Here is a 27037-nt window from a genome sequence, read left to right on the forward strand (position 1 = left end):
GAAGAGGAAGCGCTCCTTATGTGAACGCGCACGCCCCTGTGTTGAAGAGGAAATCACTCCATAGGGAAATGTAGGTTTAGTCAGTGGTGGATAGTAAAAAAGTACATTTACTCAAGTACTGTAATTAAGTACTTTTTTTGTGGACTTCAACATGACTTGAATATTAAATTTAATACTACTTCACTACATTTAAAAGGTAAATAAAGTATTTTTACTCCATACGTTTATTAAACAGCTTAGCCACGTTTAACCAGTGGTGGGCCGTCAGGGCCAGCAAGGCCTTCTCTGCTGGCCTAAACATCATCAGAATATAAATTTAATTTTGATATATTTTTTGCACAAATACGTATTAAATTATTCCCCAAAGTCTATTCTCTTCATTTTATAGCGTTCGTCTTGGCTGCGCTGCTTCCAGCCTCAGAACGAGATTTGGAGGGCTAGCCTTTATGTTAGAGCTTTTATCCAATCATATTTCAGCCATAATGTGTTGCTAGGGTCAAACAAATCTGCCCTTAGGCCTTCAGAATCAACAGTGCGGGCGGCTGTAGCTTAAAGTGAACGCAAACAAAAATGTGGCGTTAACCAATCAGATTTCGAGGTGGCGACAACGGGCCAGCTAGCAGGCGTACGCTAACGTTAGCACGTGCACATCTTCTGATTGGATACGCACTATTGAGAGGCAGAGCTAGGCAGTAGGCAGAGCCATACAGTCTATGGGCAAAGCTAGCAAACAGAACTAGAACTTGAGCGAGCTAATTTGTGTAGATTTCTACAAGCTATTTTTTTCAACCCACAATGGCTGAAGGAGGAGAAGAGATCAATTTGGTCGAAGATATAATTACAACGCCATTTTCAAAACGAACTTTTCAAGTAAAGCTACACATCTTGAAAAGGGAACGACCAACTCCAACGCTAGGGAGCCTAGCACTGCAGGGAAACTACGAGCGGTACCCCTGGCTCACAGCCTCCGAGAGGCACTGCAAATTGTACTGCCGGGAATGCCTGGTATTTGCAACTGATCGATTTGGTGTTTGGAGCCACACTAAATTTGCAAACTTGAGTTGTCTAACCAAGGCAGCAACGAGACACCAAAGCACAGCTGGGCACTTGGAAGCACTGGTGCTTTTGAAAACCTTTGGGGACACCCGAGTGGATCTACAGCTCAACGAACAAGTGCGCAGGGAAACGGAGCTCCACAACGAAAGGGTGAACAAAAATAGGGAAATATTGAAAGACTGATTGATTGTGTCCTGTTTTTGGGTAAACAGGAACTTTCATTTATGGGACACGATGAAAGCGCCGAGTCCAGAAACAGAGGACACTACGTGGAGCTTCTTTCTTTTCTTGCTGAGAACAACACAGATTTGCATTACCACCTGTACACAAACAACATGTTTACTGGGACGTCAGGCAAAATACAAAACGACCTGATTTATGCTATTGCTGAAGTGATGGAAGAAGAGATCAAAATGAAGATTAAAAAAGCACCCTTTGTCGCTGTTATGGTGGACGAGACGTCAGATGTGGGTAATGTAGCACAGCTGGCACTTGTTCTGCGTTATGTGACGGACACAGGTGTCAAGGAGCGGTTTGTCAGATAATCTGATTAATTAAGTTAACTGTAAATGCTGATGTATTGATTATAAATGCTTCGGAAATATTAATATAACTCTGTTGTACTTGACTATGTTAAGGTGATGCAATGCCCGGTTATACTGCGTTTCTGTCTAAATGTATAGTGTCTAGAGCCATGGCGTCATAATGATGGTATTAAGAGGTGGAATAATTCAGGTAGGACTGTGTAGGACATCACTGAAGGCCTAGGTGTGAAATGCACGGCCCGCCACTGCGTTTAACAAAATGCGTCTCTGAAAGATGTAACTATTGGACTAACTCTTTAAGTCACAAAAGAGTGAAATTGTTCAAATATTTACTAAAGTTGGTCAGAACTTTGTTTTTCTACAACAGTACAATTCTACTTGATGCAAGAATACTTTCGAGAAATGTCCCATTTCTATACAAATTCTATATTACATTTAATCCACCAATGTTACCAACAATAATACTTATCTGGTAGTTTATTATAGATTCAAAGGATTCAAGGGCTTTATTTTTTCATATGAACTATAGCTAAATTGGAGTTTTTGGAAAGATAATCTTGAGTCTTAGGCTCCTCAAGCTATGCTACATGCCATATACTTAACATAAAAGTACATTTACAGAAAATAGTACAAAAAAATAGAGCAATGGACAAAATTGTTCAAATGAGGCTGAGGTATTTTATTTTACTTAAAGGTCACTCACTGTGGTGGCATTTCTGCCGTTTATAAAAGGCTGATTTAAACAAACAGGCAATAGCCCTGTGGTGCTAGATCCTCGGATCCCAAAGGCTCCCATATATGTAGTAATGAGTGGTAATTTCATTAATTGAACAAAAAATGAAATTGTTAGGCCCCAGGGCAGATCCTGCTATTTTGACCAATGCTTTTCCACACTGAAATATCTCCATAAATTGCAATTGTGTATGTATATAAATATTTGATAGTAGTAGTAGTACTAGTACTACTAGTAGTAGTAGTAGTAGTAGTAGTAGTAGTAGTAGTAGTAGTAGTAGTAGTAGTAGTATTAGTAGTAGAAGAAGCAGCATAGGTATTAGTAATAGTAAGGGTGGTGAAGTGCTTTAATAATCTTCAGTAAAAATGCCCAGCAACCTATTTGAAATATTTCTGCTCCAGTCTCTATGCTCGAGCACTAGGCCAATCAGAGAAAGTTTTCAATGAGAGCCAACAACTGTCATGCAATGAAACTGCGCGGCGCTTTAGTCAGGCTGCTGTTGTAATGCTGCCTTCATAACTGTCGGGATTATTGAATTCGTGAGCTGAGCCGAGCGTGAACGTGAACACAAAAACAAAAGTAAATACTTTCAGACAAGGAAACTTTTCTATGAAAGTTTTTGGTTGAGTCTTTATTCGTCACGGATCATATGAGACATATCTCAATGTTTGACGTTTGAGATTGTATCGTGTAGGAATATGTTTTGCTATTTCCATGTAACTAAACTGCTATAGCATAGCCATTCCCCTCAATTCTAAAATAAAATAACGACCAGTAAAAGCTTTTATTGACGATTATCTTAATTTGTGACAAATATAGCGCACTTGAAGCTTATTTTTAACGTAATTTGTTAAATGAGTGTAGGGTGTAGGAGTTTACGAAGAGTACCTGAACGCAGCATACGTTTCTCAGCCGGTGTTTTCATATTGTACGCCCCTCCGCTCTTGTACGTTGGTTTCCATGCTTCATCGACGACAAACGTAGCGTACAGGTAAATGATAGCAATAAAAGCTGTTGTCGCTTTTTGCTTATTAGCTATGTTGCCATAGGTTACGGTCGATTAACATTGGCTTGTCATTACAAGCGATAGGCTATTTAGCAACATGCATGTAAAGGCTGCACTGACTGAAACATTGAGTCTAAATTCGATATGATAACAATATCGTTTAAGTGTTTCGATCTTTTGTGAGCTGATGAATTATTTAAGATTTTCAATGGCGCCCCATGGGTAAAACTACACCTTACTGCCATTCTGTAACAAAGTGTTATTTGTTGTACACATTATTTCGAAACGGGCACTATGCGATAAGCTTTTGTTTATATCTGCAGTCATGCTACAGTCACGTTTTCCTGCTTATTCCGTCACAGGAGGCGCTTCGCCCCCTTAGTGTGCTTTTAAACTAGGCTAACACACCTCAACAACCAACCTGCACTAATCAGACTTCTTAGGTTGACAGTTATAGGACCTGGTGTAACTTCAACCTATGAACCCACCCATACTTAGGTAAAACATATAATTACACAGACGTTTATTTTTCTCCTCACCAATTCTGACAACAGTATCCTCACTATGTAAATATATGAAGACAGAAACAACTGCCTCAGGCTTTAATTGAGGAAGCTGCATGACCTTAAAAAGAATCCTTAAACTAATGTATTTATGATGTTTGGTAGTGTAACTAAAGGAGCTGAATACTAGTCAAATGAGGTTGTATGCCACTAAGCCGAATGCATGATTTGCTCTGTCTTTATTTTATTCATTTATTGTATTAATGGTTATGCCCAATTAGTAGTATGTTTGAAAAGCTTGGGTTAGTTGCTTTCGTTACCATTGTAATGAGCTGGGCTTGAACAATATGTCCTGAAGTGACAATTATTCCCTCTGCTTTAAGAGTTGGAGGAGGATTTATAATCCCATTATGGAAAAGGTATTTCTGTCTTACTTTCCCCCATAGTTGAGGTTAAGGTAATGGTCAGCTAAAAAAAGTATTTTAGAGCTGAAAGCTGTTCAATGATTGTGTTCTTTAGCTCTGTTGCCAATGTGTGTGTCTGTGTGTTGAAAACAGGGGGGACATGACTCTGACCAGAGGATCTTTCACCTATGCCAGTGGGGAAGAGTATCATGGCGAGTGGAAAGAAGGCAAGAGAGTCATGCATCTTGGTTTATATTTAAATTTGTGTGCAAGGATCCCCAACTTAACTACACATAACTTCACTTGCACCTTCTGTACTGTACACAGTGCTCACAATGTCTCTCTAAGGCATCATTGTGGTTGCAATCAGTCAAGTAAAGGAGAATGTAGAGACACTGACGGACTGGGAAAATGCATTAAGTGTTTTTTAGGTACCAAATTGGGAAAGACAACTCAACAATTATTCTCTCTCAGAATGCTAATATCAATAATATATTAAATTAATATTTCTAAAGGTTCAAATCTATTACTGTACTAAGTTCAGCTCTACTTATGCACCATATTTTAGTTCCTCAAAATAGTCTTAATGTACGAGTTAAATTGTAACCATAATTAACAAAGCCATAACTGAAGAGAACGCAAATTGATGTTAATTCTCTGAATACTTGAATCTTGTGACATAAACTAAGGTAACAACATTGATTCAAATGTAATCACAGACTGTATATAAAGAAGTTAATGAAAATATATGTTGTCATGAATCTGCATGGATGTGTGCATACTAAAATGTTAAATATTCTTTCAAAGGTTCACTTTAGCAAAGATTACATGGACGTTTGCAATGCTTTAACTCACTCTCTCCACGCACACATGTGTGATGCTGGGGACATGCAAGCCCAAAGCTGTTTATTAAATCCCAATTAGCTAGTACTGGTGACCCAAGACGAGCAGAGCCAGATTTACCAGATTTAATCTTCTGGATTAGACTTTGAACCTGTTTGGGAACTCTTGGAGAGCCCTCTGTCAGCTTCTACTAAATACAACCAAATCAATTGAAATACAAGGTTGATCATCAAGGGGGTTCTATTCCAACTTGACATCAGGATTCTAATAATTTACAAATGCTTTTAGGTCAACGAAAAACACTGTCCACACCATTTTAACTGGTGTATTCCTTCCACCTTCAAAGGCATGCTGACCTCCTTTTACAGTTTGGCAAATGTGAGCATAAAGCCAGTAATAGCAGATGTCCAGCAACGTGTAGGTGTGTGCCCTCTGACATGATTATAAGCTTCAGAAGTGGATCAAAGGTTACCAGAAGGGGAATGCAAGTATATTCCTTGAGTGTTTTTACAGTCTGGATCTTGAAGTGGAAATCCCTGCTAAAAAATCTGCTGGATTAGAGTGCTGTAATTCCCACTACACAGGAGGCAGATGGGACTCCTAATTCAGTAGTAAACCCTTAGCTGACAGAGAGGGGGGAGGATACCTAAATCCCAGCATGTACTGACTTGTGACATATGTAGTGGCTCTCCCATACCAAGTGAATATAAAACCATGAGCTGCATTGCGAGTTCAAATGTCATGCTCAGTTGGTCGTCTCTTACAGTATGTTGCACCATTACGAAGGACTAATCCATAAGAGGCTAAGTGGTTAGATAGGGTATGATGACACCCATGAAGATCAAATGTGAATTGACAAACAGTATAAAGGTCATATGCCCTTACAGGACTCATCATCTGACAGAATTTAAGCCATTAATCACTTTGATCTGCATCTTTCCAGGTCGGAGACATGGAGTTGGCCAGCTGAAATTTCAAGATGGAACCTGCTTCTCTGGCCAGTTTGAGAATGGACTCTTTCATGGCTTTGGTGTACTGCTCTTTACAGATGGATCCAGGTGTGTGAGCAAAAAGAAAAAGAAATGCATGTTTTGTCCTCAATCAAAAGTTACAAATAACACCCTAATCTCTTTTTACCATGTCAGGTACGAAGGAGAATTTGCACATGGAAAGTTTCAAGGTGCGGGGGTCTTTAGTCGATGCGATGGCATGAAGTTTGAAGGAGAATTTAAAGATGGACGTGTTGAGGGATATGGTAAGGCTATTACACCACGAGGAAAGTTTGCCCATCAGGATGTTGGTAATATCTCTCTTCATTGTGTCCTGTGTCTGTGCCTCCAGGGCTTTTGACTTTCCCAGATGGAGCTCATGGTGTCCCACGAAACGAGGGCTTGTTTCAGAACCACAAGCTGCAGAAGAGGGAGAAGTGTCCAGGAGTGGTGCAGCGTGCACAGGCTTCAGCCTCCAATGCTCGCATTCTGACACTTTGACCTTCATGGACCCTGGAGGACACATGATCAGGGTTTCAGCACCTTCTAGGAGGATCTCAAGGATGCAGTGCACTCCAGCTCTTCTCTCCGTGTCCTCTCTTTTTTCACCATTTATTGTTTTTTTTCTGCATCCTCCTTGCTTAGCCTTCACAGTGGCTTGGAATGCACATGCAATTTGACCAAATAATGGCTTTCTTTCTGACTGACTTGAAAATTACCACACCATTAAGCACACCTTTAACTTCACAAGTCATGCAAACACCAAATGCTGCTTTTTCCCCCTTGTACTTATTGTTGCACGCATAAATAGTATCTAGTGTTTTCTCTAGAGTAGTTAGCTATCATATCAAACACCTTGTTCTAATTGTAGATCTGATACTTTAAAGAGGGTTTTTTGCAACTGCATTTTGAGTAGTTGAGAAAAGGTACTCTTTTAATTATAGCAATTCATATTTTAAAAGTCTGTTATCCATTACAATAGAGTTATAAGGTCCTATGTGGAGACTTGGCCTCTGGTACAGCAAGCAAGCACATATGGATCTAAACAATGCAAAGCTTTGAAATTGGCTTTACACAGTTGTTTTAGGATAAAAGATACACTTTGTACATTTGTGTGAATGTACTCCACAGGGCACCTCCTCTCAATTAACAGTGCTGCTGCAAAATCCAGCTTTGCATGTATTCATCATAACTGGTGTGTCTCCTTTAAAAAAAAATCTGTATTCACGTTTGCCTTAAAGACATTCTGGTACGATTGTAGTTCCTGGATGTCCATCTGAAATTAAGATGACTCACAGTTCCCCTTCCTTCTCCTCTGCATCATTCGCCCTAAGGTGTCTGTCATCTTAATAAATTTGCGGCCTGTTTAAAGATTGCCTTCTCTGAGGGACATATTGTTAAGCTGATGCTGAGTCTCAGCTACCATTACTCACAAGTCCAGCAGCTCTCCTCTCTACAATAAACCTCCTCTCCAAGTGGGAATCCTTGGAGAGGAGTTTTAACTCTGCTGGTTAATTATCTCATATTTGTATTAACTGAAAGACTTGGATGACTGGACATCCTCAAAGTTGTTAAATAATCATAATTAAATGCATTGAATTGGGGACATTTCTTTTAATTAAGGCAGCTGAATGAAATCATTTCTAAACCAGATGTATATATTAGAGTATGTAATTATGTATGTGTTTTTCTGTGTGGTATATACATATTCATTGTCATCTGTTGGGTTTTTCTCACCTTAAGGAATTGGGTGTTTCATTTGTCACAGGAAAAACTGTTACTGAGTTAGCTGAGACCGTGTAGTTGAGTATTTTGAGAAATGTATAAACCATTATAGCCAATCACATCTCTTGTGTGATAACCGATTCATTCAGTGTTCTTTAACAGCAAACGCTTCTACAAAGCATTTTTACATTCACCTACATAGACGTTTAACCAAAGACAATCAAATTATATTACAGGTGACGAAGCCTGGAACAGCCAACAGGAGTTACATGTGTTTAGTCTCACTGCTTAACAATAAAAATAAATCAATAAGGACAAACCCACCTGGGGATTTGGTGCGCATGAAAAACTAACGGACCTAAGATTAAACAGGGAATTGTTTTGAGGTTCTGTTTCTAGCCTGGATTATTACAGTTACTGATTTTGACTGTTGTTTTATTCTGTGAGGGGGAAAAAATCAATACTCTGTTTCATGAACTCACACAGCTACTTGCTTTCAATCCCTTCTTTGATATGTCAGTGTGCTGCAAGGTACAATCAGAAATATTGAAGATAACATTAGACATAGAAACAGACCATTGCATGCCTCAGTGCTGTCCTCTAAGAGCACACAATGATGCTTTAATGTTGGCTGTATGTGCAAAGTGTGTAATATGTGTTTCAGATCATGTTATGGTTTTTTCCTTTCTACTATTTCGGAGATTGCGCCAACTCAAGCCTTCTCTACCTACACATGTCTGCCTGAGTGGAATTTAATTCTCAAAAATTCCACCTTTTTCCAACTGGAAACAAATGATGCTTGAAAAGCGTGCCTTTTCCAGATTTTCATCTTCCTATGAAATATCATTGCCGTGGTTACCTTTTTTCAGTAACAATATAATGTTGCTTTAGTGCTCTTAGATAAAACTACTGCACAGTATCCCCTCATTCTCCTTGAATAGGTCTGACTATGTATTGGAAAGGCGATAATGTGTTTAATAAAGCCTTGTGTTGAGAAAAGACATGTATTTCATTGGGCTATCTTGTAGATAGTAACATGATAGAATTTTTAAATTTTAGATACCTATTTAGCTATTCCTGACATTTTAACACAGGGCTAGATTTGCATTAGGATGCAGCTGTACATTATGATGATTTCATGGTTAAACAGGTTTCTCTGGTTTTTGGCTGCCACACAGCACAAAGCAGAAGCATCCAGTTCTCCCATCCCCCTTCTCATCCTACACTATCAGCAACAGCTCAACAGCACACAGTTTGTATCTCACATGGCATTTCAAACAACACAAGTGAAGCTGTTTTACTTATATACTGTAAATCCAACAGATTTAATCTTTCAGAACTACATTACATTGAATACTGTATACTGTATTATCTCTGTTAGGGTCAGGTTGGCAAAATCAATGTCACATAGCTAACCTTGTATTGTACACAGTATGTGTCCCTGGCAGTTATTCAGCCTTGCCTGGAACAGGAAATGCTGTGTGTGGCTGATAATGTAGCTGATGAGTTTCTTACAGTGAGCACATTGCTTTTTAACAGGAGGCTGCATGCTTTCCAAACAGCGTTATGCATTTACATTGTGAAAAATACACACAACATTTGTTGAAAAAAATTAATGACTAACTGTGCATAAACAACTGCATTGCAAGCAGTGGAGCAAGCTGTTGGTATCCCCTGTATAAATGAACAACCTCCCTCAGAAACATTTGAGCCACTGATGATAGAAGGAAAATATGTCCACTGAGCTCCCCTTCAATCCCTGACTTTAGCAGAGGCATACCAGCCATCTCTGCTATCGTCAGCTGGCGTCTCAAACACAGTGCTACTGTGTGCTCTGGCCTTGTCTGTCATCTAGATAAAACAAGGACTTCTTGATGTATATCCAAACGCAGCTTCTGCACAGCACTATCTATTAATATTATTCAACTTCTAAAGGCATCACAAATCAGATATGAAACATCCATGAGAGTGATCCTCAGATCATAAAGCTCTTTAGAAGTAAACATCAAAAGCCAGGGCTTGGCTAAAACATTTGAGAAATTCAGCTTTGTTTCCGCATTTAAATGTTTGCGTCTCCTTCTTTAAGATAAGCAGATCATTTTGAATCTGTCACATCCAAGCTGACATTTTCTAGTGTCAGAGTTCAGACTAATCTCAAAGGTTTAACTGCCATGCCCTAGAAAGGCAGATTTGGTTGGTGAGCACATATAATGTATGTATTCAAATATCATGTACACAGACCTACAGTGGAATTACAGAATCTATTTTAAACCTGAGACAGATCATGGAAAGCGATTTCATAAAAATGTACTGTATGGGTAGATTTGCAGCTTTTGCACTAATCATTCCTCTCTCTTGCAGTGTTTTCTGGTCCCACCTCCCTCAGCTTCTCCAGTCTCTGAAGGGTCTCCATGATGTCAAACTGCCATTGTTTTACCTGCTGCACTGCGGTCACTCCCTCCTATAACACAGTTACACAGTTTCTGTTAGTGAGGCGGAATATTGTATTTTACCACACGTTAGCTTCTTATATGCAATCAATGAGTAACCTTTCTAGGAACTGTTTGACATTTTGGCAAGTAACGTTTACCTGCTATGGACTGCCGGTTATCTCTTTTTTAAATCATCAGCATTTCTTTGAGTTCTCATTGAGTTAGCTTAGCATTAAGACAAGGAACACAGTTTGACAGTTGGCCTAGATCTGTCCAGGGTCAAAGGTAATACATTCTGCCTACCAACACCTCAAAAGATCCCCAACTTATATCTTGTTAATTTAATAAAAACCCAAGTTCAAAAACCTAAATTTGCCAAAAGGGTTTGTGCTGCTCTATTTCTTGATAGGTCCAATTGCCATCAACCTGCAGAAACTCAAGGTAGATACTTTGCATGACCAGGAATATATCACCTCGTTAAACAACCAATTCATTTTCTTATTCTTTGTTTTTTGTATCAATTAAATAACGAGAAATTGGCAGCAGTAAGGCTAGCTTGGTTGAGCTTGCGACAGATTTACTGGGGCTCAGATACCATACGGAGGACCAAGGATCGATCTGGCCTGGGACAAGTTACACGTCTTCCCCTCTCTCTCCTGTTTCAACACTGTCACTCTCCTGGCCAAAAAAAACGATTTTAAAAAACCAACAATATACAACATGTTGATTACTGAGCTTTAGCTCGTTCTACTATAAATGCTAAGATACCCAACTGACGGAAGCTGGCTGCAGTATCATATTTACATATAGGCAAAATATATGTTCCCAAAATCTCAAATCCTTTAAAACCATCTTGAAGCCATACGAGAAATTTTGAAAAAACTCACATGATTTTTTATTTTTGTGTCAGCCCCTGCATCTATGAGCAGCTTCACTATCTTGAATCTGTTGAGATGCACAGCATCATGAAGGGCTGTGTCGCCTTCCTGAGAGTAAAACAAGGTATTAAATGCAGAAAGGGTATCAAGATGTTGAGAAAAGGCTGTTGAGTTGCTACCTACCCTGTCCCTGGAGTTGATTTTAGCACAACAGGACAGCAGGTACTCTACAATGGTCGTGTGGCCTGTTCTTGTGGCCACATGCAGAGGAGTGCTGTACAACTGCAATGTGGACATTGACATACATTCACTGTGACAAACACATTAGGGACTAACTGTATAGGCGTATAACATTACGTAACAGTATGTTAGACAGTAGTTCCATATACACTAGTATGAGTTCCTGTACAAGATCAAGGCACAAATAAAATGCACATTCACCTTATCTCTAACATTCAGGTCAGCCCCGTGGCTCCTCAGGGCTTTGACAACTCCCAGTCTTCCCCCTCTGCAGGCCCAATGAATGGCCCTGGAGCCCAGCTGAAACACAGTAGATTGGCCCCATTCTATTAATAGCTCACTCCAGGCCACTAGAGGCTGGAGCTTTAGTGAGTGAAGATAATCTCAACCAATCTCATCATCATCTTTACAAACAAGCCATGTGCCCACATGTCTTACTTGATCTTCAAAGTTGACATCAGCCCCTTTTTCCAAAAGCGTTTGGACAACTGCAGTGTGTCCCTCTACAGAGGCACGGTGCAGGGCTGTCCTCTTCAGCTTGAAAGTTGAAATAGATCACAAGTAATAAAATGACTTATTGTATAGTATGTTGTAAATGTATCTGATTTAGTGACATACAGGGAGCGCATACCTCATCATGCACATTAGGGTTCCCCCCATCATCCAGATATTTATCTATTACATTCAGTTTCCCTTGTCTGGCTGCTTTCATTAATTCTGCAGTATCCATAGGCTCTATCTATCACGCGCATACGACACACACCGAGACACACACACACACACACACACACACACACACACACACACACACACACACACACACACACACACACACACACACACACACACACACACACACACACACACAAGACAAGACAGGTAAGGAGATCCAATTTTATATATCGTTTTATCTATTTTATCTCTGTTGGGCACATGAAGATGGGATTCTTGAAAAACGTAGCTCACCAGAGGGATTTCAGCTGACACCCTGGGCGACTATGCTCTTGATCTTCCTTTTACTTTTGCACAGATCTGTGATAGTCTCTCATATACTCAGATCCAACATTTCACAGTGTAGGTCTGAAGACATCCCCACTCTCTTCTCTGCCTGGAAACTGACAGAAAAAAGCAATACCATAATAATTATATATATAAATGATGATTATCATGCTATGAGCCATACTGCCATATTAATGGAGAATCATCAAACATTTTGGTAACATTAGTATTTTTCTTACCTACCTGAACTTATGTTTCTGATCCTGTCTTAAAGGTTGCCACATCAATTGGCCGCTGTTCAATGTCTCTATCTCTGTAGGACCCAGAAAAAAATAAATAAAACTGTCAATAAAGTCACTTTGAAAGTTGAAGCTTTATACCTTGAAGTTACAATACTGGGTAAAATGTGGCCAACTGAGTGTTGCTTTATACAGAAGCGCTGCAGCCCAGTGGCCCCCTGGCTGAAATATCGAGTTCATGGTGGGACATTGTGTCACCCCATCAAACAGGTGTGTGTGCATTTTGGTGAGTGTGTATGTGTGTACGTGTACTTGTCAGCATTACAATGTCCCTCTCTCTTTCCCTTTCTGTCATGCACAGCACACACACACACACACACACACCACACACACACACACACACACACACACACACACACACACACACACACACACACACACACACACACACACACAACCCCCTGGCATGTCATGGCCCGGGTCATGAGCTCAGGGAAAATTCATTCCACAAGATCCCGATTTTCCTGCAACATTGTGTACCTCTCTTCCAGTGTTGCCACAGTTACCTTGACATTGTTACTTTACTGATTACTTGATTTTAAAAGTAACTAAGTTAGATTACAAGTTTCTTTATTAGTTACATTCAGCAGCTGCCGACAACCCCCCCCCCCCCCCCCCCCCCCCCCTCACACACAACATAAAAATGAGTCCAACATACTGCCCGACCAACTTCTTCAACTCTCCCCCACTTACTGCTTTAGTTCGACTGTGCGGTGCTGCGACTCCAAATGTTTCTTCAAATTTGACGTAGTGTTTTTGAAGCTAGATAGCACTTTGTCGCCAGCACAGAGTGTACAACGAACCTTAATATTGTCATCTTTAGCTGACACAAACTCAAAATAGTGACTGTATTTCCACCTAGAAAACGCGCATCTCTCTCCTCCCTCCATTGTTGTTTACGTTTGTGTCGCTGCGTGGTATTACACGTGAGTTGTCCTCAGGCTGAAAACGTGACTTAACATAGACGTCACTCCCTGAGACGAAAGAAGAAAGCAAAAATATATCTTTTTACAAAGGAAAATAACAAAAATAGTAACGCATAATGATTTGGATAAGTAACTTTAATCTGATTACTGGTTTGGAAATAGTAACGCGTTAGATTACTCGTTACTGAAAAAGTGGTCAGATTAGAGTAACGCGTTACCGACATCACTGCTCTCTTCACAGGAGTACAACCCTCATAAACACGCCGTTTTGGGGGATTATGTTATTTCTAAAGGTTTCATTACTGCCAAGTGATAGCTTGTAAATATCTGTTTGATAGCACACCAACAATCAATGATACAGCCTCAGCTTTGATGTTTATTTTACAACCATGTTATGGGTAGCCTATATGAGTTGGACTGAACAGACATCACACAGTAGATATAACAATTACTTTTTAGTGCATTAAACCTTCAAAGTGTCATCCATGGGTTTTTAAACATTTATTTATCACATTTTCTCACAATGAACGTGTTTCTGGACATACCTCTCACTGACATTTACCTGCCACAGTGTGACCAGGGTAATGGTTAACCAGTGTCATTGACGGAAGTGGCAGAATTCAGTGGAGTAGGAGGCAGCAGCAGCCATTTTAGCAGCATAGGACTCTGTTTACCCTTCATGCATGGAGCCAATAGCTTAGATCTCTCCCAGGCTGGCTGTGAGGTATTTTGTTCGTATTACTCAAGAACTGTTTCTCTTTCTGCTTCAGTTAGTAGACACGATTTTTTTAAACACAGTGTTTGTTGACATTTTGTCTTACTCTAAACTCCATAAATACAACCATGTTTTCATAATGAAAATTTGTCTTTACTATTTAGAATAGCATTATTGGTACATTTCATTTTAATTATGGGTTGTTCCAGAATTGGAGGACGTTTTGACATCACAACTTTAAAAAAATGAATCCTTTATTTTCTATGTTTGTTGTTATGTATTTTATAAAAACAGGTAGTAAAGCATCACAAAAAAGGATTTGGCCAGCTCATACATCAATGGTACACTTCATCTTAGATATTTTATTTGTTGCTTTTCAACAGCGCTCAATGGGGGCTAGAACTTTAAAAGCAATAGCAATCAACTTTAAATAAAGAAAAAAAAGACCATTTTAAAACATGTAGATTATGCTAAATTATATAAAAATGTTATTTTTCTAAAAATAATAAATTGTACTGCTATTGTGCAACCCTGTTTCTGTCATTTCCTATTGATTGATTGAAGTATAGTGATAGGGTTGCAGGTAACAGGGTTGCAATCAATGCTTTATCCTTTAGGAATTCATGCTAGCTGCAGAATGTAATGCTACTTTCAAGGCAAGGATACATTTGAATTTAATTTGTCTTATTGTGATAATGTGAGTAACAGGGTTGAGTGGCGAAGAGTGCCACACTTGTTCTAGACTGAAAGAATACGATAAATATGAAAAATAAAAGAGAGGACTGAGCTTTGATCTACCCATGGCAGTAGCACATGGCGTGATAATGTTATTTCCTCTGTGTTATGTAACTGCAGTTTATTTTAACGTCCTCTGCCAAGTTGTGTGGGTTTGGGTAACAGGGTTGTGCGCATGTTAGAGACACACCTTCAGTTTAAAACTGTTATTCAAAATAGGTTTATGATTTAACAAACTGCTATGACAATTGCAAAAGACATGCATTAACACAAAAATAGCAAAAAAAAATGTAAGTAAAAAGCCTATTTTAAATGTTAAATTAGACATACAAGTTTTTCACCAAGAAGTAGGGACAAGAGAAAAATGCTTTTTTAGAGGAGTTTTTGAGCTATTTGATATTTTAAATAATATTTTGAAACCACTTTTTCTACAACTGATTTTACATTTTGTCTAAGGACAAGTATATTTAACACAACAAGTGCATGTTTAAGCATTTTGGGCATGGATCATTTATAATTTTACAGGTGGGACTGGAAATGTCCTCCAATTCTGGAATGACCCTTATAGGATTTTGATCATTGCTGTGATGTGTGTGTTTCAGGTGGGCGTACAGGTGCCATGGTGACGCTGAATAATCTGAGTGTAGAGGATTCATACGATGGCTCTCCTCTGCTGCCTGAGGCTGCGGAGGCTGCAACACCAACGTCTGTCTTTCATAGACTGCGAGGGATCACACAGATTGAATCCAGGGGGTTTTTCCTCAGCAGGTGCATCTCTGCAGGATCTGTATTTGTTTATTGGACCTGTTCTCACATAATGCTATAATGCTATTGTCTTTTCTCCGCTCAGGAATGAGAACCTTACTTTCAGTCTGGTGCTGCTGATAGGATGCTACTCAGCTATTCTGATTCCTGCATATCTCCCTTCGAAGACAGTGACAATTCTCAGTGATGACAATATACACCCTAAAGATCTGGTACAGAAGCACATATGAGTGATTGTTTTAGATTATTTCTTTACTTTTATCAAACCCCTTTCTTTGTTTTGCTGCTCACTTCAGGTCTTACTAAATAAGTCAGCCTCCCTGCTGTCAGGCCCCTGCAAGCCTCACTGGTGTCTGAACCACCTCCAGGCCCTGTCCTGTTCTGCAGGCCTCCTAGACATCCCAGTGTTTGTGCAGCAGGACAGGCCTGTGCCCTGGGATCTGTCCCCTCCTCTGGGGCTCCAGGGCAGCGAACAGCATCTGGCCCTGGCTCTTGCATCTCTGCCTCAGCCTGGCCTGCCTCCATCACTGAGGAGTGATGGCAGCTGCAGGCGATGTGTGGTGGTGGGCAATGGAGGGGTTCTTCATGGGAGCCATCTAGGATCCCACATTGATCAGTACGATGTCATCATCAGGTATGTGTGCCGATGTTAGTCAGAAACATGTGGGAGGAAATCTTCGTTGTGTGACGGCTCTGGTTCTATGGTAAACCTGTGCTGATGGACCTTTTCCTCAGCAGCTAAAATCAGAAAGAGGTCGAGAGGAAAGTCATGCAGGGAGAAAATACCCTGCATCATCAATTTCATACTTTTTAATCTCTGCAACCAGGCTGAATAATGCTCCAGTGCCTGGCTTTGAGAAAGATGCTGGTTCCCGCACCACCATCCGCCTCATGTACCCAGAGGGAGCACCCCATTCTGCATCTGAGTACAAGAAGACCACCATGGTTGCTCTGGTAGTCTTTAAGTACCTGGACCTAGACTGGCTCACTTCTGTCATCACCAAAAAGCCCTTGGTAAGCATACATCACTGAAACCATTGCACATACAAATGGAGTATTACATAAGCCATGTGCGTCATAGATATTCATCATCACACTCACTGCCTCACATGCTCTACATTTCCTGGGTTGATTTTTAATAGAGTTTCTGGTCCAAAATGTGGTTCTGGAGGGAGGTGGTGGATGATATTCCTCTGAGACCAGAGAGCTTCAGGATTCTCCACCCAGAGATAATTCACAAAACAGGACAAGTCCTACAGAAATATGCTCTGAAGCAGGGAAATGTGAGTTCCATCATGCTTTGCCAATGCTTTGTTCTACACTTTCATACAATACAACATGCCAACAGAAAACCAATCTTAGAACAATGGCACGTCTAGGTGGCCTTACATCTTCGTAATATATTTATATGCCCGGCTCTGACATGTATTGGTTTTTGCTCTAAGCCTAGGAATTAAGGGTGTGAAAGATGAGCAAACACAACCTTCAACTCAACATCGTCATACTATTACCTATTCTCTTAATAATGAGTAAATGTTATAACACTAGTTGGTTCTCAAACTGGTTGAAGAAAGGATAAAAGATAATTTTCTCTTCTAAAAAAGATGGTGCCAACACTAGGTGCGAGTGCGGTGGTGATGGCTTTGCAGCTGTGTGACCAAGTGAGCCTGGCAGGGTTTGGGTACGACATGAAGCACCCAGAGGCAAGGCTTCACTACTATGAGACCCTACGCATGGGTGCAATGAAGGCTCAAGTAAGTTTAGATCACTCAATGTTGGTACTAGGGTGGTAAATTAAGTATTTTCTTCTCACCTGCGACTATGGCAGGTCATTGAGCATTTCTATCAGTCACTCAAAGTTTTTGTCTTAGTTCTTAAATCTTTGCATTCTTAACACTTCATCAATAGTTCAAGACAGTACAAATATATCATGTAACCTTAACAACTGGCTATTTTTACCTCTGAATTCTGCCTTCTGTCTGCCAAACAATAGGACCTGCCATCTGCCATGGTGGCAGCAGCCAACATTTACCGTGTTTGGCAGGGGGCAGGTGCTAATTGCATTCTTAGAGCAGTACACCTTAGCAAGCCTCATGTTTTATTTATTTATGCCTTGTTTTTTTATTACCATTGTCCAGGTGGTGCATGATGTCAGTGCTGAGAAACTCTTCTTGAGGGACCTGGTGGCTGCAGGGGCCATCACAGACCTCACAGGAGCTCTATGAGGCAACAATGCAGAAACTGATAACGTACCGACCCCACTCCTCCTTCTCACTGCGAGGCCGTGTGGAGTCCCCCATCACAGTGCCCAGCTGGAGGAATCGTTTGTAATGCGGACTGACCTTTCAAATGCTCACAGTCTCCTGGGTCGACTGACAAGAGAGCGTATTAAAGGTTGGACAAGCTCATGGTCGGTGAGACTAACTTTAGAATATCTTTATTAAAACTCAATAAAGTTGTTACAATACTTGCAGTTACTATTATATTAATCATCATATGGCTGAATAACTGTTTCATCACACCTAGGACCAAGCTGCATCCATTTGCAAGGGTGAATAGTTCAAATGATGCCGTTTCAATTCTATTTATAATGACTCAATAAACAAATAAATGTGATATTACTGATGTTTATTGTCTCCCAAAATACACCGCTACTCAGAGAGACATAAAGTAATTACAGTGTTACACTAGCAGTAGCAAAGGCAACAATGGCAATATCTACATAACTCTCAACAAAACACAAACATACAGATTTACTTATAAATAAGAAATGTGATAAATGAGTATTCATATATTATAATAATACAAATATATTATAAACATCCAGGAGTGATATTATCAATAATCTTTAAACAAGAATCACCATAAGTGCAACAATGGTGTCCAATTGTGCTTATAAGTAAAAACATAAATGCTTCGAACAAGTACATATACATATATATACATATACATACATATGTCTGTCTTTCATAGACAGACATATGTCGGGTGTGCTCTGTATTTATATGTATATATGTATATAAAGACAGTGAGAGTGTTTTTCTCTTCTTGGCAATACAACAAACAAGTACCTTGGCTACTGTGACTCAGTTTAAGTGTGTGGGTGCGTCTACAGCAAAGGATTGCGCGAAGGCTCCCATAGTTTGCTTGCCAGCTGTCTGCAGTGCTGGAGGATGACCTCCGTGGGGATCACCCCCAGGTGAACCGTCAGCAGTTCGTAACACTTTACCACCTCACCCTGGTGATTCTTGCTGTAGTACCGCAGCAGCTTCCTGCAGGACATGTTACTTTCTTTAGCCAGCAGTAATCTTGTTTAGATTAACATCAACAACATTACATCTATATTGTCATGTGTAGGTGTTTACCTGTAGTAGTCCCAGGCAAGCATCCCAATGGGGGCAGAGTCGTCAGGTAGGGTGGGTATGTCCCCTGCCTCTAACTTGTAGCCCTGATTGATCACATATGCTATTTACATTATGCCATTTTTTAAACCTTTACCATATAACATGCTGCTTATTTTTCTTTGTTATGATCTGATATAAAAAGATGACATGCCGGTAACTCACAGTTTCATTTTCAAACCAGAGGAAGTAGCAGAAGTAGAAGTCTCCGTCGCGCAATGTGACCGTGGAGTAACCCTTCTGGAGATAGCGCCGCGTTGTGCTGACCAAATTCCACACCTTCGTGATGGATAGGTAGAGAGAAAATCATTTGAGACAAAAATTAGCACAACTATTGAAGTTATATTCATTCAGAATATGCTTATTTGCTTTGTTGAAGAAAGTTATGTTATCGTTGCAATATGGAACTAGAGACAGTTGGCTTATCTTAGCATAAAGACAGAAAAAGTTCACTAATAAATATAGTTATTTTCGTTTAATCTTTACAAAAACTTAAGGGTCGCAGCTGTTTTCCTCCATTTCAGTCTAATGCTAAGCTAACAGGCAGCACATACAGTATTTACTGCATTGTAAAAAGAGCATATTTCCCCAAATGTCAAAATATTTCTTTAAGCTCATACATTTTCTATACTACACTATACCTAACCAATCACATCATGAATATAAAATTATTTTTATATTATGGGTTCTTTGCACTGAAAGCAGGAATAAACTAACAAAAAGTAAACTATGACTTAATAAGATTAACAGTTTCTGCTCTGTATTTATCAATCCGAAATTGAACTCAACGTCAATACGTTTGAAGGCGTGCACTTTCGGTATGACTGACCTTGCTTTTGACGAACTGAGCCAATGGTCCCTTCCCCAACTCCGACGTATTGCGTTCGGTGATGTTGAGCGACGGTGCAATCATTTGGCCGCTGGATCGGTCCACGCAGATAAAATGTATGAGGCCCGGAAAGTCCTCCAGGTAAGTGAGATTAACTGGGTCAAGATCAATACACTCAGGATAACAGTAAATCATATTTCAAAGAGATTGCTGGGTGTATGCATGTTGTTCAAATATGCATGCACTTCCAGAATGATCACAAATTAACACAGACAACACGGCATCACAGGGAGCAAGTTTCATTTGCTGAAAGGATATGACACCATGGTTATATTCCTCTTGCTTTTAACCAGCAAAAAATCCTTCCAGTCCATCAGTTTGTCTCTTTGAGAGAAGAAAGACAGACATGATCAATGACTAATACCAACTGTCTTGCAAGTTAAACAAATTCAGATATAATTCATATTTGAAAATCTAGATTTGTGTAAAAGATGTTTGGCTGACTGATACGCACTGCACCATGGTCTGGGCCCGTTCCTGCAGGCCGGGGGAGAGCCGTCGAGGAGTGTCGGCCGTTCCAGATTCAATGAGAAAACACTGGCGGTATACTCCACAGAGCTGTGTCTTCATATTCTTACAACTGCGGATAAGCCTAAAACAAGAACCATCAATATAATCACTGAAAGCGTCGTCAAATAGCTGTGTTATGCCACATGTTGGCCAGCAGAGGGCTGCAGACTCACTCTCTGTTGAACCCTGGTCCCCCTTTGCCGATTCGGTTCTTGAAATCTGTCCAGACATTATGTAACTGTACGGACTGAATAGAACATGACAAAAAAAGGCAGATCTTACTGTTGGTGCAAAAATGGAATACATGGAAATGGTTTCATATGATGTAATCACAATGATTTAGTAATATGCAAAGAACTGAGCATGAACGACAAGCTTCAATGGTGGTAAAGAAAAATCTACCAACTAATGTTTATTTGCTACATCATGTTTTAGGAGAGGTACAAAAAAAGGCTTTTAACAGCACATGCAGGCACCAAATTTGAATAAATTACCCATCAACTATTTCATGGGTTGTCGAGGACCAATTTTATTGAAGAATCTGATTTAAAAAAATACAATATTTCAATGTATTATGTTTTTTCATATTCTTAAATGTTTTTTTTGATGACTGGTATTCTTTGACAAAGGTTGGTGTGTATATCAGTAAAACACAAAAGCCTAACTTAAAGGACATACTGTATTGTGTATGATGCAAACCACGTTGGTCCACGTACAAATCCATACCTGTATCTCACTAGCCCCCAGGGCTTTTATGAATTTATCCAGTTTGCTGCGGATGTCTTGTATAGTGGGCTGGCCTCTGGTAGCAGCTGATCCTTCCTGGCCTTCATTTAAACGCTTCTCCAGTTTGGCGAAGGCCTCCAAAAACGTATACACTGACATGGCCACTGCACTGGTGGGAATCTGTCAGAGATAGAAGTGAAGGAGTTTAAACAAGGGAGCAAATATGTATTTATGTAATGATAACAATGCATAACATTGCATTTAATATGACCAGAAAATCGTGTCACAACTCTGCCCCCTACTGGCCATTCAAGTTTACAAAGATATACAAATAAATTACATAATATATTATAAAATTACAAAATAATGTATGTAAAAAAATGAAAAAATTAATAATTAAATAATAATAATATCTATATGTATATATGTGTATATAAACTCTTTTTAAATTAATATAAAATAACCCTTATCACTTATCACTTAATATAAAAAAAGATATATGGTAATAAATTAATTAAACGTAAATGAATGAATACCAGTTGGCCTGAAAGGAAAATAAAAATGTAGATAACATCAGTTTGGTTTCCACAAACCTTAGTTAGCAGCACAAGTGTGATGCCGGGCCATAGAGGCAGGCAGTACATGGAGTGAGGCATCATGGGAAACAGCCCATCTTTGAGTGAGACTTCTAAGAATACTCTGCGAGGGGTCGAAGGGTCGGGCGGAGGAACTTCCAACGTGTGCAAGCTGTCCTCTGCCATCTGACGACACAATTTTACCGAGATCTCATTCAAACCGAATTATAGTTTATTTTGTGTTTGATATAATAAATCTGGATTCACTATTAGGTATATACACTCACCTGGACGTCTGGGTCCACAAACTCAAACACAGGAGTGCTTTCTCTCACTGGCATGTCTGCTGACACACAAATGAAGACAACGTACAGCAAACTGTTGTTGTTATAATGTAATGGGAGAAATAACTGGATAAATATTGGTACAAAGACTCCTATACCAACCTGAACTGCGCGAGTCCATATCTGTAGGGGAGGGTTCTGGGGTATAAAAACTTTCAGGACCAGAACCAGATGTACTCTCAATGTCCTTCAAAGACAAACACACAACATGCACAGAAACGGACGATGAACATTCAGAAATAAGGTGACTAACTACTTGTGTCGGTGTGAGCTGCTGTCATAGTTTTCTACCTCAGGATTAGGATCATCCTGGTCCATGTTGCTAGGATACATATTTTGTGCCATGATGATGAGGGCCAGGAGGTCTGAGGTGGAGAGTGTGCTCGCATTGCGGCTAGAACAAGAAGATGAGCAAAGAAAACTTGTCATTTATAAAGAAAACCTTGAATAAACAAAATAAAGCCTCACTGACACAGAAGTTATACATAATAGTGATAAGAAAAAGGTAAAGGGGTTTAAAGGACACATCTGTACCTAGAGTAGAAGGCGAGTAGTTTAGTGTGAACCAGGATGAAGGCATGCAGCACTTCCTCTCCAGCTCTCTCCACACTGCTGTTGAGCTGCTGAACTAAACGGCGCTCCAGGAACTCGATGCACTGCTCGCACAATGTGGGGTGGATAAGCCTTTCCACTGCCTAAGAGGAGGAGGGGGTCCAAGAAAATAAAGATGTCAACCATTGCTTTCTTCCTCGCCTGAACATGAGACATTTCTGCCCTTAAATCATTTGGTTTAGGGGCAAAAAATTATCCTAAATGTGAATCCAACTTAAATCCAAATTGTTATTTACTGGGTTGTCTGATCTTGTTCTCACTTGGACCCCTTTTTGCTATTGCTATTGATTTGGTCAGGTGCAACTTTAGTGGCTGATTAGAAAGCTAAAAAATAATATAAATACCAAATTAAAAAAGGGAATTTCTGGCTTTCTGCCATCTAGTGGTGAACATTTATATGTGGAAAATAGAAAATCCTTAAACTGGCTGTCCACCAATAGCCCGATAATGTGTGGTTGATGGAAACTTAGATCTAAATATATATTTAAGCAAGAACAATCTGATGAGGGACACATTTGTTATACAACAAGTAAGAAACAAACAAAAGAGGAGGGGAATGTTTCCTTTAAGGCCTGCAGTATAAAGTGTCACTGCACCTCCACTAGGAAGCTCTGGTCGTTCTCTCGGAGGTGGCAGTAGGTCTCCAGCAGACTCTGGAGGTGTTTCCACAGCCTTGCTCTCTGCTCTGTGTCCTGAGGACGCAGTCTGGGGACAAACACAGTTCATATTTAAACTAGATGATGCTTAAAGTCTGTCCAGTATAATAAAGGAATGCACAAAATGTCTTACTCTTTCCTGAGGAGGATACTGCTGAGGGTGACCATGCCAAACTTGACTTCAATCATCTTTTTCATCACGTAGATTTTCCTCCTCAGATCCCCCTCCCCCTCCTCACCATCTCCATTCACAGCAATGTAGAGACACTCATCAAACTAAAGAGGACACAAAATGACATACTGAAGCCTACATTGCCCTATGCATGTACATTTAAAGAAAATGAAGTTAGTTGTTTTAAACTGTTCTCCAGAGAGTAAATATTTGCATGGAAAATGCCTATCAGGCTGCTGTCAGTGACTGAACCTGAAGGAATTATCATGTGCTGCAGGAGGACAAAACATGGTTTGATTCCTCAAGACTCACGTGACTAACAGGACGCTTCACTGGACGAGAGGCCTGCTTTAAGATCACAGTGCTGCTACTGTTAGTAAAGCAAAGTTAAGGAATGCAGGAATCTGCTTCCAACGCGAAAGGATTAAGGGTCAAAAGAGGTTTAGGAGCAGAATTGCATCCTTTTATTATTCGATAGTGTGGATAATCTACTCTGAGGATTGTGCAGTAGTGAAAACAGCTTTTATTTTGAAAGGCAGGCGCTACCTGGTGTAGGACGTAGATATGGTTGTTCTCTGTGGTGAAGGAGGTGTAGCTGTCACCCAGCCTGTCCACCATGGTGATGCAGGAGATAATGATGGGAGCAAACAGAGTGCTGATGCTGTCCTCAAAGGCTGGAAGCTGACCATGACAACAGAGAAAGGTAACAACAAAAGTTAGGAGTTATTTTAACAGCTACAGAAAGCCTTTTGAAAGGAGTGCAAATAGTATTGGTTGATTTTCTTCCTCCTTACCCCATGGCCATCTTCTTGAGACGCCCCGTACTGGTCTTGTACATTCTGATGGAATTCAGGGTCGGTCCAGTGGAAGAGGACCTCTGCACTCTGACTGGATATCAGCAAGCACTTCATCTGTCCTGCTTCGCTATGGTGTCCTATTTACTCCAACCGCTCCACATACATTATGCTATAAAGAAAAGAGTATTGAAACAAAAGATTCAAATAATGTCAAATATTATTTTCAAACAGGCCTAGTTATATACAGTATCAGCCACTGGAGAAACTGGGGGACATTTTCCCACACTCCATTGCCCTTTGACCTAAACACTAAGATACTGGTAAATACTGGTAAACAGTATCTAAGAGCTGATATTTTATCAGTGACAACCTCTGGTGAGAGCACTGATAAAAAAACAAAACAAGTAAGGTCAGACGCAAAAATGCCAACTGGGTGGGATTTAAGGACGCTGTCGGTCAGAGCAGATATAAAAGTCCACTGCAGTCATTTGCTGCTGCTGATGATTGCACCTTAAGAAATATATTTTTTAGTTTAATCAACCAAGGATTTTTAAAAGGATTTAAAATGTTGTATTTTCTTCTGATCTAATGAAATCTACATATTCAAAAAAGAAAAAAAGTTCAACGGCTAAATGCCATAGTTCATCGATAATCTTTTCAATTTAGTTCAAAGGAAGATTCACTTCCTTCACTTATTTCTAGTCTCGTCTCACAATTGTAGAAAGGCAGAACAAATGTGATGCAACACTTCCTTAATATTGCTAACCATCATCAAGGTTGTGCACACAGCCTGCAGTGACATCCCTTTACTCACACATTTGATCATGTTCATGTGCTGTAAGTGGACATGTTGTAACAATCAATTGACTCTAGCTGTATCAATAAACCATGGCATACGTTTACATATTTTCTTAAAATCACATTTGTTACTACAGTGTTGGTCTGGAAATACAATATTGAGTCATTCTATTTAACCAAAGTCCTTTTTTTCATGTCCCTTTCTAATTCCTTTTCTAAATATTATACTTTTTACTTTCTAACCTGCTACACAAACATGCTTTACAAGGTAATGTTTCTACTAACTAGATTATTTTCCTTTTAAATTAAACTATGGTTCATTGCTTTTCCTTTTAATTATTTGGATTTGAATCATTTGAAATCCACATACGTTTGGTCTGACACTCAATAGTTAGAAGTGAGCTCAACCTCAACTAACTACAGCAGAACAATCCTGCTTTAACATGAGAGCATACTGTAGGTAATAATAGTCTAATGACATACAAGTATACAGTGGTTTAATGTTACATAAAGTACATTCACTTAAGTACTGTACTTTAGTACTATTTTGAGACACTTCTACTTTACAGAGAATGTCAAATCTTTACTACTCCACTACAATTCAGAGGTATATTGAGTATTTTTACTCCACTAGATGTATTTAATATCTTTAGTTACTTTGCAGATTTGGAATAATTATGTGAAATATAAACACCACTTAAATAAGATTAAGTAACATTAACAAGCTACCCTGCAGTATACCATGTCATTCAAACTAGCTGCAATAATTATAATCAAAACCTATAATATACTATTAGTGAAATGGGCAACATTTGCACAATGAGTACTTATACTTTTGTTACTTTAAGTACATTTTGTAGCCCAAAAACTGTTCTACTTTTACTTGAGTGACATTTTGATTGCAGCACTTGTACTTGTAAGTAGTAAGAGTATTCCTACACTCTGGTACTTCTATTTGTACTCAATTACAAGATCTGATAGTATAATAGCATAAAAGGCAAAGGGCACATTTTTCTGCATGTAGTACCTTTACTGGTATAACTTTAAGCACATTTTCCTGATTATACTAACTTGTACATACTTATTAAATGATTACACTAGTTATTGGTACGGTACTTTTTCTAAGTCAATGATCTGAATACAATATAAGCCTGTATGCAACATTGGAGTATTTTGTAGTTGTTCCAATCCGTACATTAGGCTACATCTCGTGTTTTACCTTAAGCTGTTTACTTCCCCTCCCCAAACTTCAACTTCCTTAATTCACGCTGAATGCCCATGCGGAAAACAAACACACTTATATTTATGCCACTACTCACTCTGTGTTTCCTGCATCTCAGTCCAGTTTCTCGGTTGTCCGAAACTTCAGCTGTCCTCAGTTTGCCGACGCTTTCATCGCGGCTGCTGTCTCGACCCTGCCTGCTTCTTCCTGCAACACGGGAGAGTCATGTGACAACAGCAGCAGGAAGTTAGCGCACAGATAAAGAGCTATAGAGCAGCCTCTTAAACACAGTCCGGTCTAAAGAGTTTGTAATAAATGTGGATGTTTTCAATGGGTTGCCCGCGTCGAGGGATCCGCGTGCCACTAAAAATCACATGTTAGTGCCTAAAGTGGGGCACATGACTGAGGCTGTGGGGCAGACAATGGTTTGGCATTTGTGGAATGCAGTTTACTTGTTGAAATAGAGATTAGACATAGAGTATTGCAAGTGTCTAAGACAAAATCCCTTATATATTAGGATTAACAGGACTGAGTAGCCTAAT

The 27037-nt window shown here is 39.6% G+C and overlaps 4 protein-coding genes across 10 annotated transcripts; 2 read left to right on the forward strand and 2 right to left on the reverse strand.

Annotated features, from left to right (window-relative positions):
* Positions 1 to 29: 29 nt before the first annotated feature.
* Positions 30 to 8799, forward strand: morn4 (MORN repeat containing 4). 2 transcript variants are annotated; one of them, XM_063875392.1, is made up of 5 exons: positions 30 to 196; positions 4401 to 4474; positions 6034 to 6148; positions 6236 to 6345; positions 6432 to 8799. In XM_063875392.1, exons 2-5 carry the CDS (start codon positions 4408 to 4410, stop codon positions 6578 to 6580), a joined length of 441 nt encoding a protein of 146 aa, XP_063731462.1. In that variant the 5' UTR covers positions 30 to 196; positions 4401 to 4407; the 3' UTR covers positions 6581 to 8799. The 2 variants fall into 2 exon arrangements, with proteins under 2 accessions (XP_063731462.1, XP_063731461.1); XM_063875391.1 differs by lacking the exon at positions 30 to 196 and adding an exon at positions 3261 to 3325.
* Positions 7674 to 13547, reverse strand: ankrd2 (ankyrin repeat domain 2 (stretch responsive muscle)). 5 transcript variants are annotated; one of them, XM_063875386.1, is made up of 9 exons: positions 13346 to 13547; positions 12597 to 12666; positions 12321 to 12469; positions 11986 to 12093; positions 11793 to 11891; positions 11556 to 11654; positions 11298 to 11396; positions 11124 to 11222; positions 7674 to 10265 (listed from the first exon to the last, which is right to left on the reverse strand). In XM_063875386.1, exons 4-9 carry the CDS (start codon positions 12082 to 12084, stop codon positions 10143 to 10145), a joined length of 618 nt encoding a protein of 205 aa, XP_063731456.1. In that variant the 5' UTR covers positions 12085 to 12093; positions 12321 to 12469; positions 12597 to 12666; positions 13346 to 13547; the 3' UTR covers positions 7674 to 10142. The 5 variants fall into 5 exon arrangements, with proteins under 5 accessions (XP_063731456.1, XP_063731459.1, XP_063731458.1 ...); XM_063875389.1 differs by having other exon boundaries at positions 12593 to 12666; XM_063875388.1 differs by lacking the exon at positions 13346 to 13547 and adding an exon at positions 12734 to 12782.
* A 643-nt stretch (positions 13548 to 14190) lies between these two features.
* On the forward strand, positions 14191 to 18409 carry st3gal7 (ST3 beta-galactoside alpha-2,3-sialyltransferase 7). The gene is made up of 8 exons (XM_063875421.1): positions 14191 to 14302; positions 15631 to 15796; positions 15879 to 16005; positions 16090 to 16427; positions 16621 to 16807; positions 16936 to 17076; positions 17398 to 17547; positions 17932 to 18409. Exons 2-8 carry the CDS (start codon positions 15648 to 15650, stop codon positions 18016 to 18018), a joined length of 1179 nt encoding a protein of 392 aa, XP_063731491.1. The 5' UTR covers positions 14191 to 14302; positions 15631 to 15647; the 3' UTR covers positions 18019 to 18409.
* Positions 18215 to 26745, reverse strand: hps1 (HPS1 biogenesis of lysosomal organelles complex 3 subunit 1). 2 transcript variants are annotated; one of them, XM_063875420.1, is made up of 18 exons: positions 26593 to 26745; positions 24473 to 24644; positions 24225 to 24359; positions 23640 to 23782; positions 23447 to 23555; positions 22773 to 22933; positions 22530 to 22632; positions 22341 to 22425; positions 22182 to 22237; positions 21913 to 22080; positions 21320 to 21499; positions 20767 to 20840; positions 20538 to 20675; positions 20342 to 20407; positions 20024 to 20168; positions 19360 to 19473; positions 19159 to 19241; positions 18215 to 19065 (listed from the first exon to the last, which is right to left on the reverse strand). In XM_063875420.1, exons 2-18 carry the CDS (start codon positions 24587 to 24589, stop codon positions 18903 to 18905), a joined length of 2040 nt encoding a protein of 679 aa, XP_063731490.1. In that variant the 5' UTR covers positions 24590 to 24644; positions 26593 to 26745; the 3' UTR covers positions 18215 to 18902. The 2 variants fall into 2 exon arrangements, with proteins under 2 accessions (XP_063731490.1, XP_063731489.1); XM_063875419.1 differs by having other exon boundaries at positions 22182 to 22240.
* Between the last annotated feature and the right edge of the window lie 292 nt (positions 26746 to 27037).

This window comes from Eleginops maclovinus, chromosome 22 (genome assembly GCF_036324505.1).
Source record: "Eleginops maclovinus isolate JMC-PN-2008 ecotype Puerto Natales chromosome 22, JC_Emac_rtc_rv5, whole genome shotgun sequence".
Classification (NCBI taxonomy): Eukaryota; Metazoa; Chordata; class Actinopteri; order Perciformes; family Eleginopidae; genus Eleginops; species Eleginops maclovinus.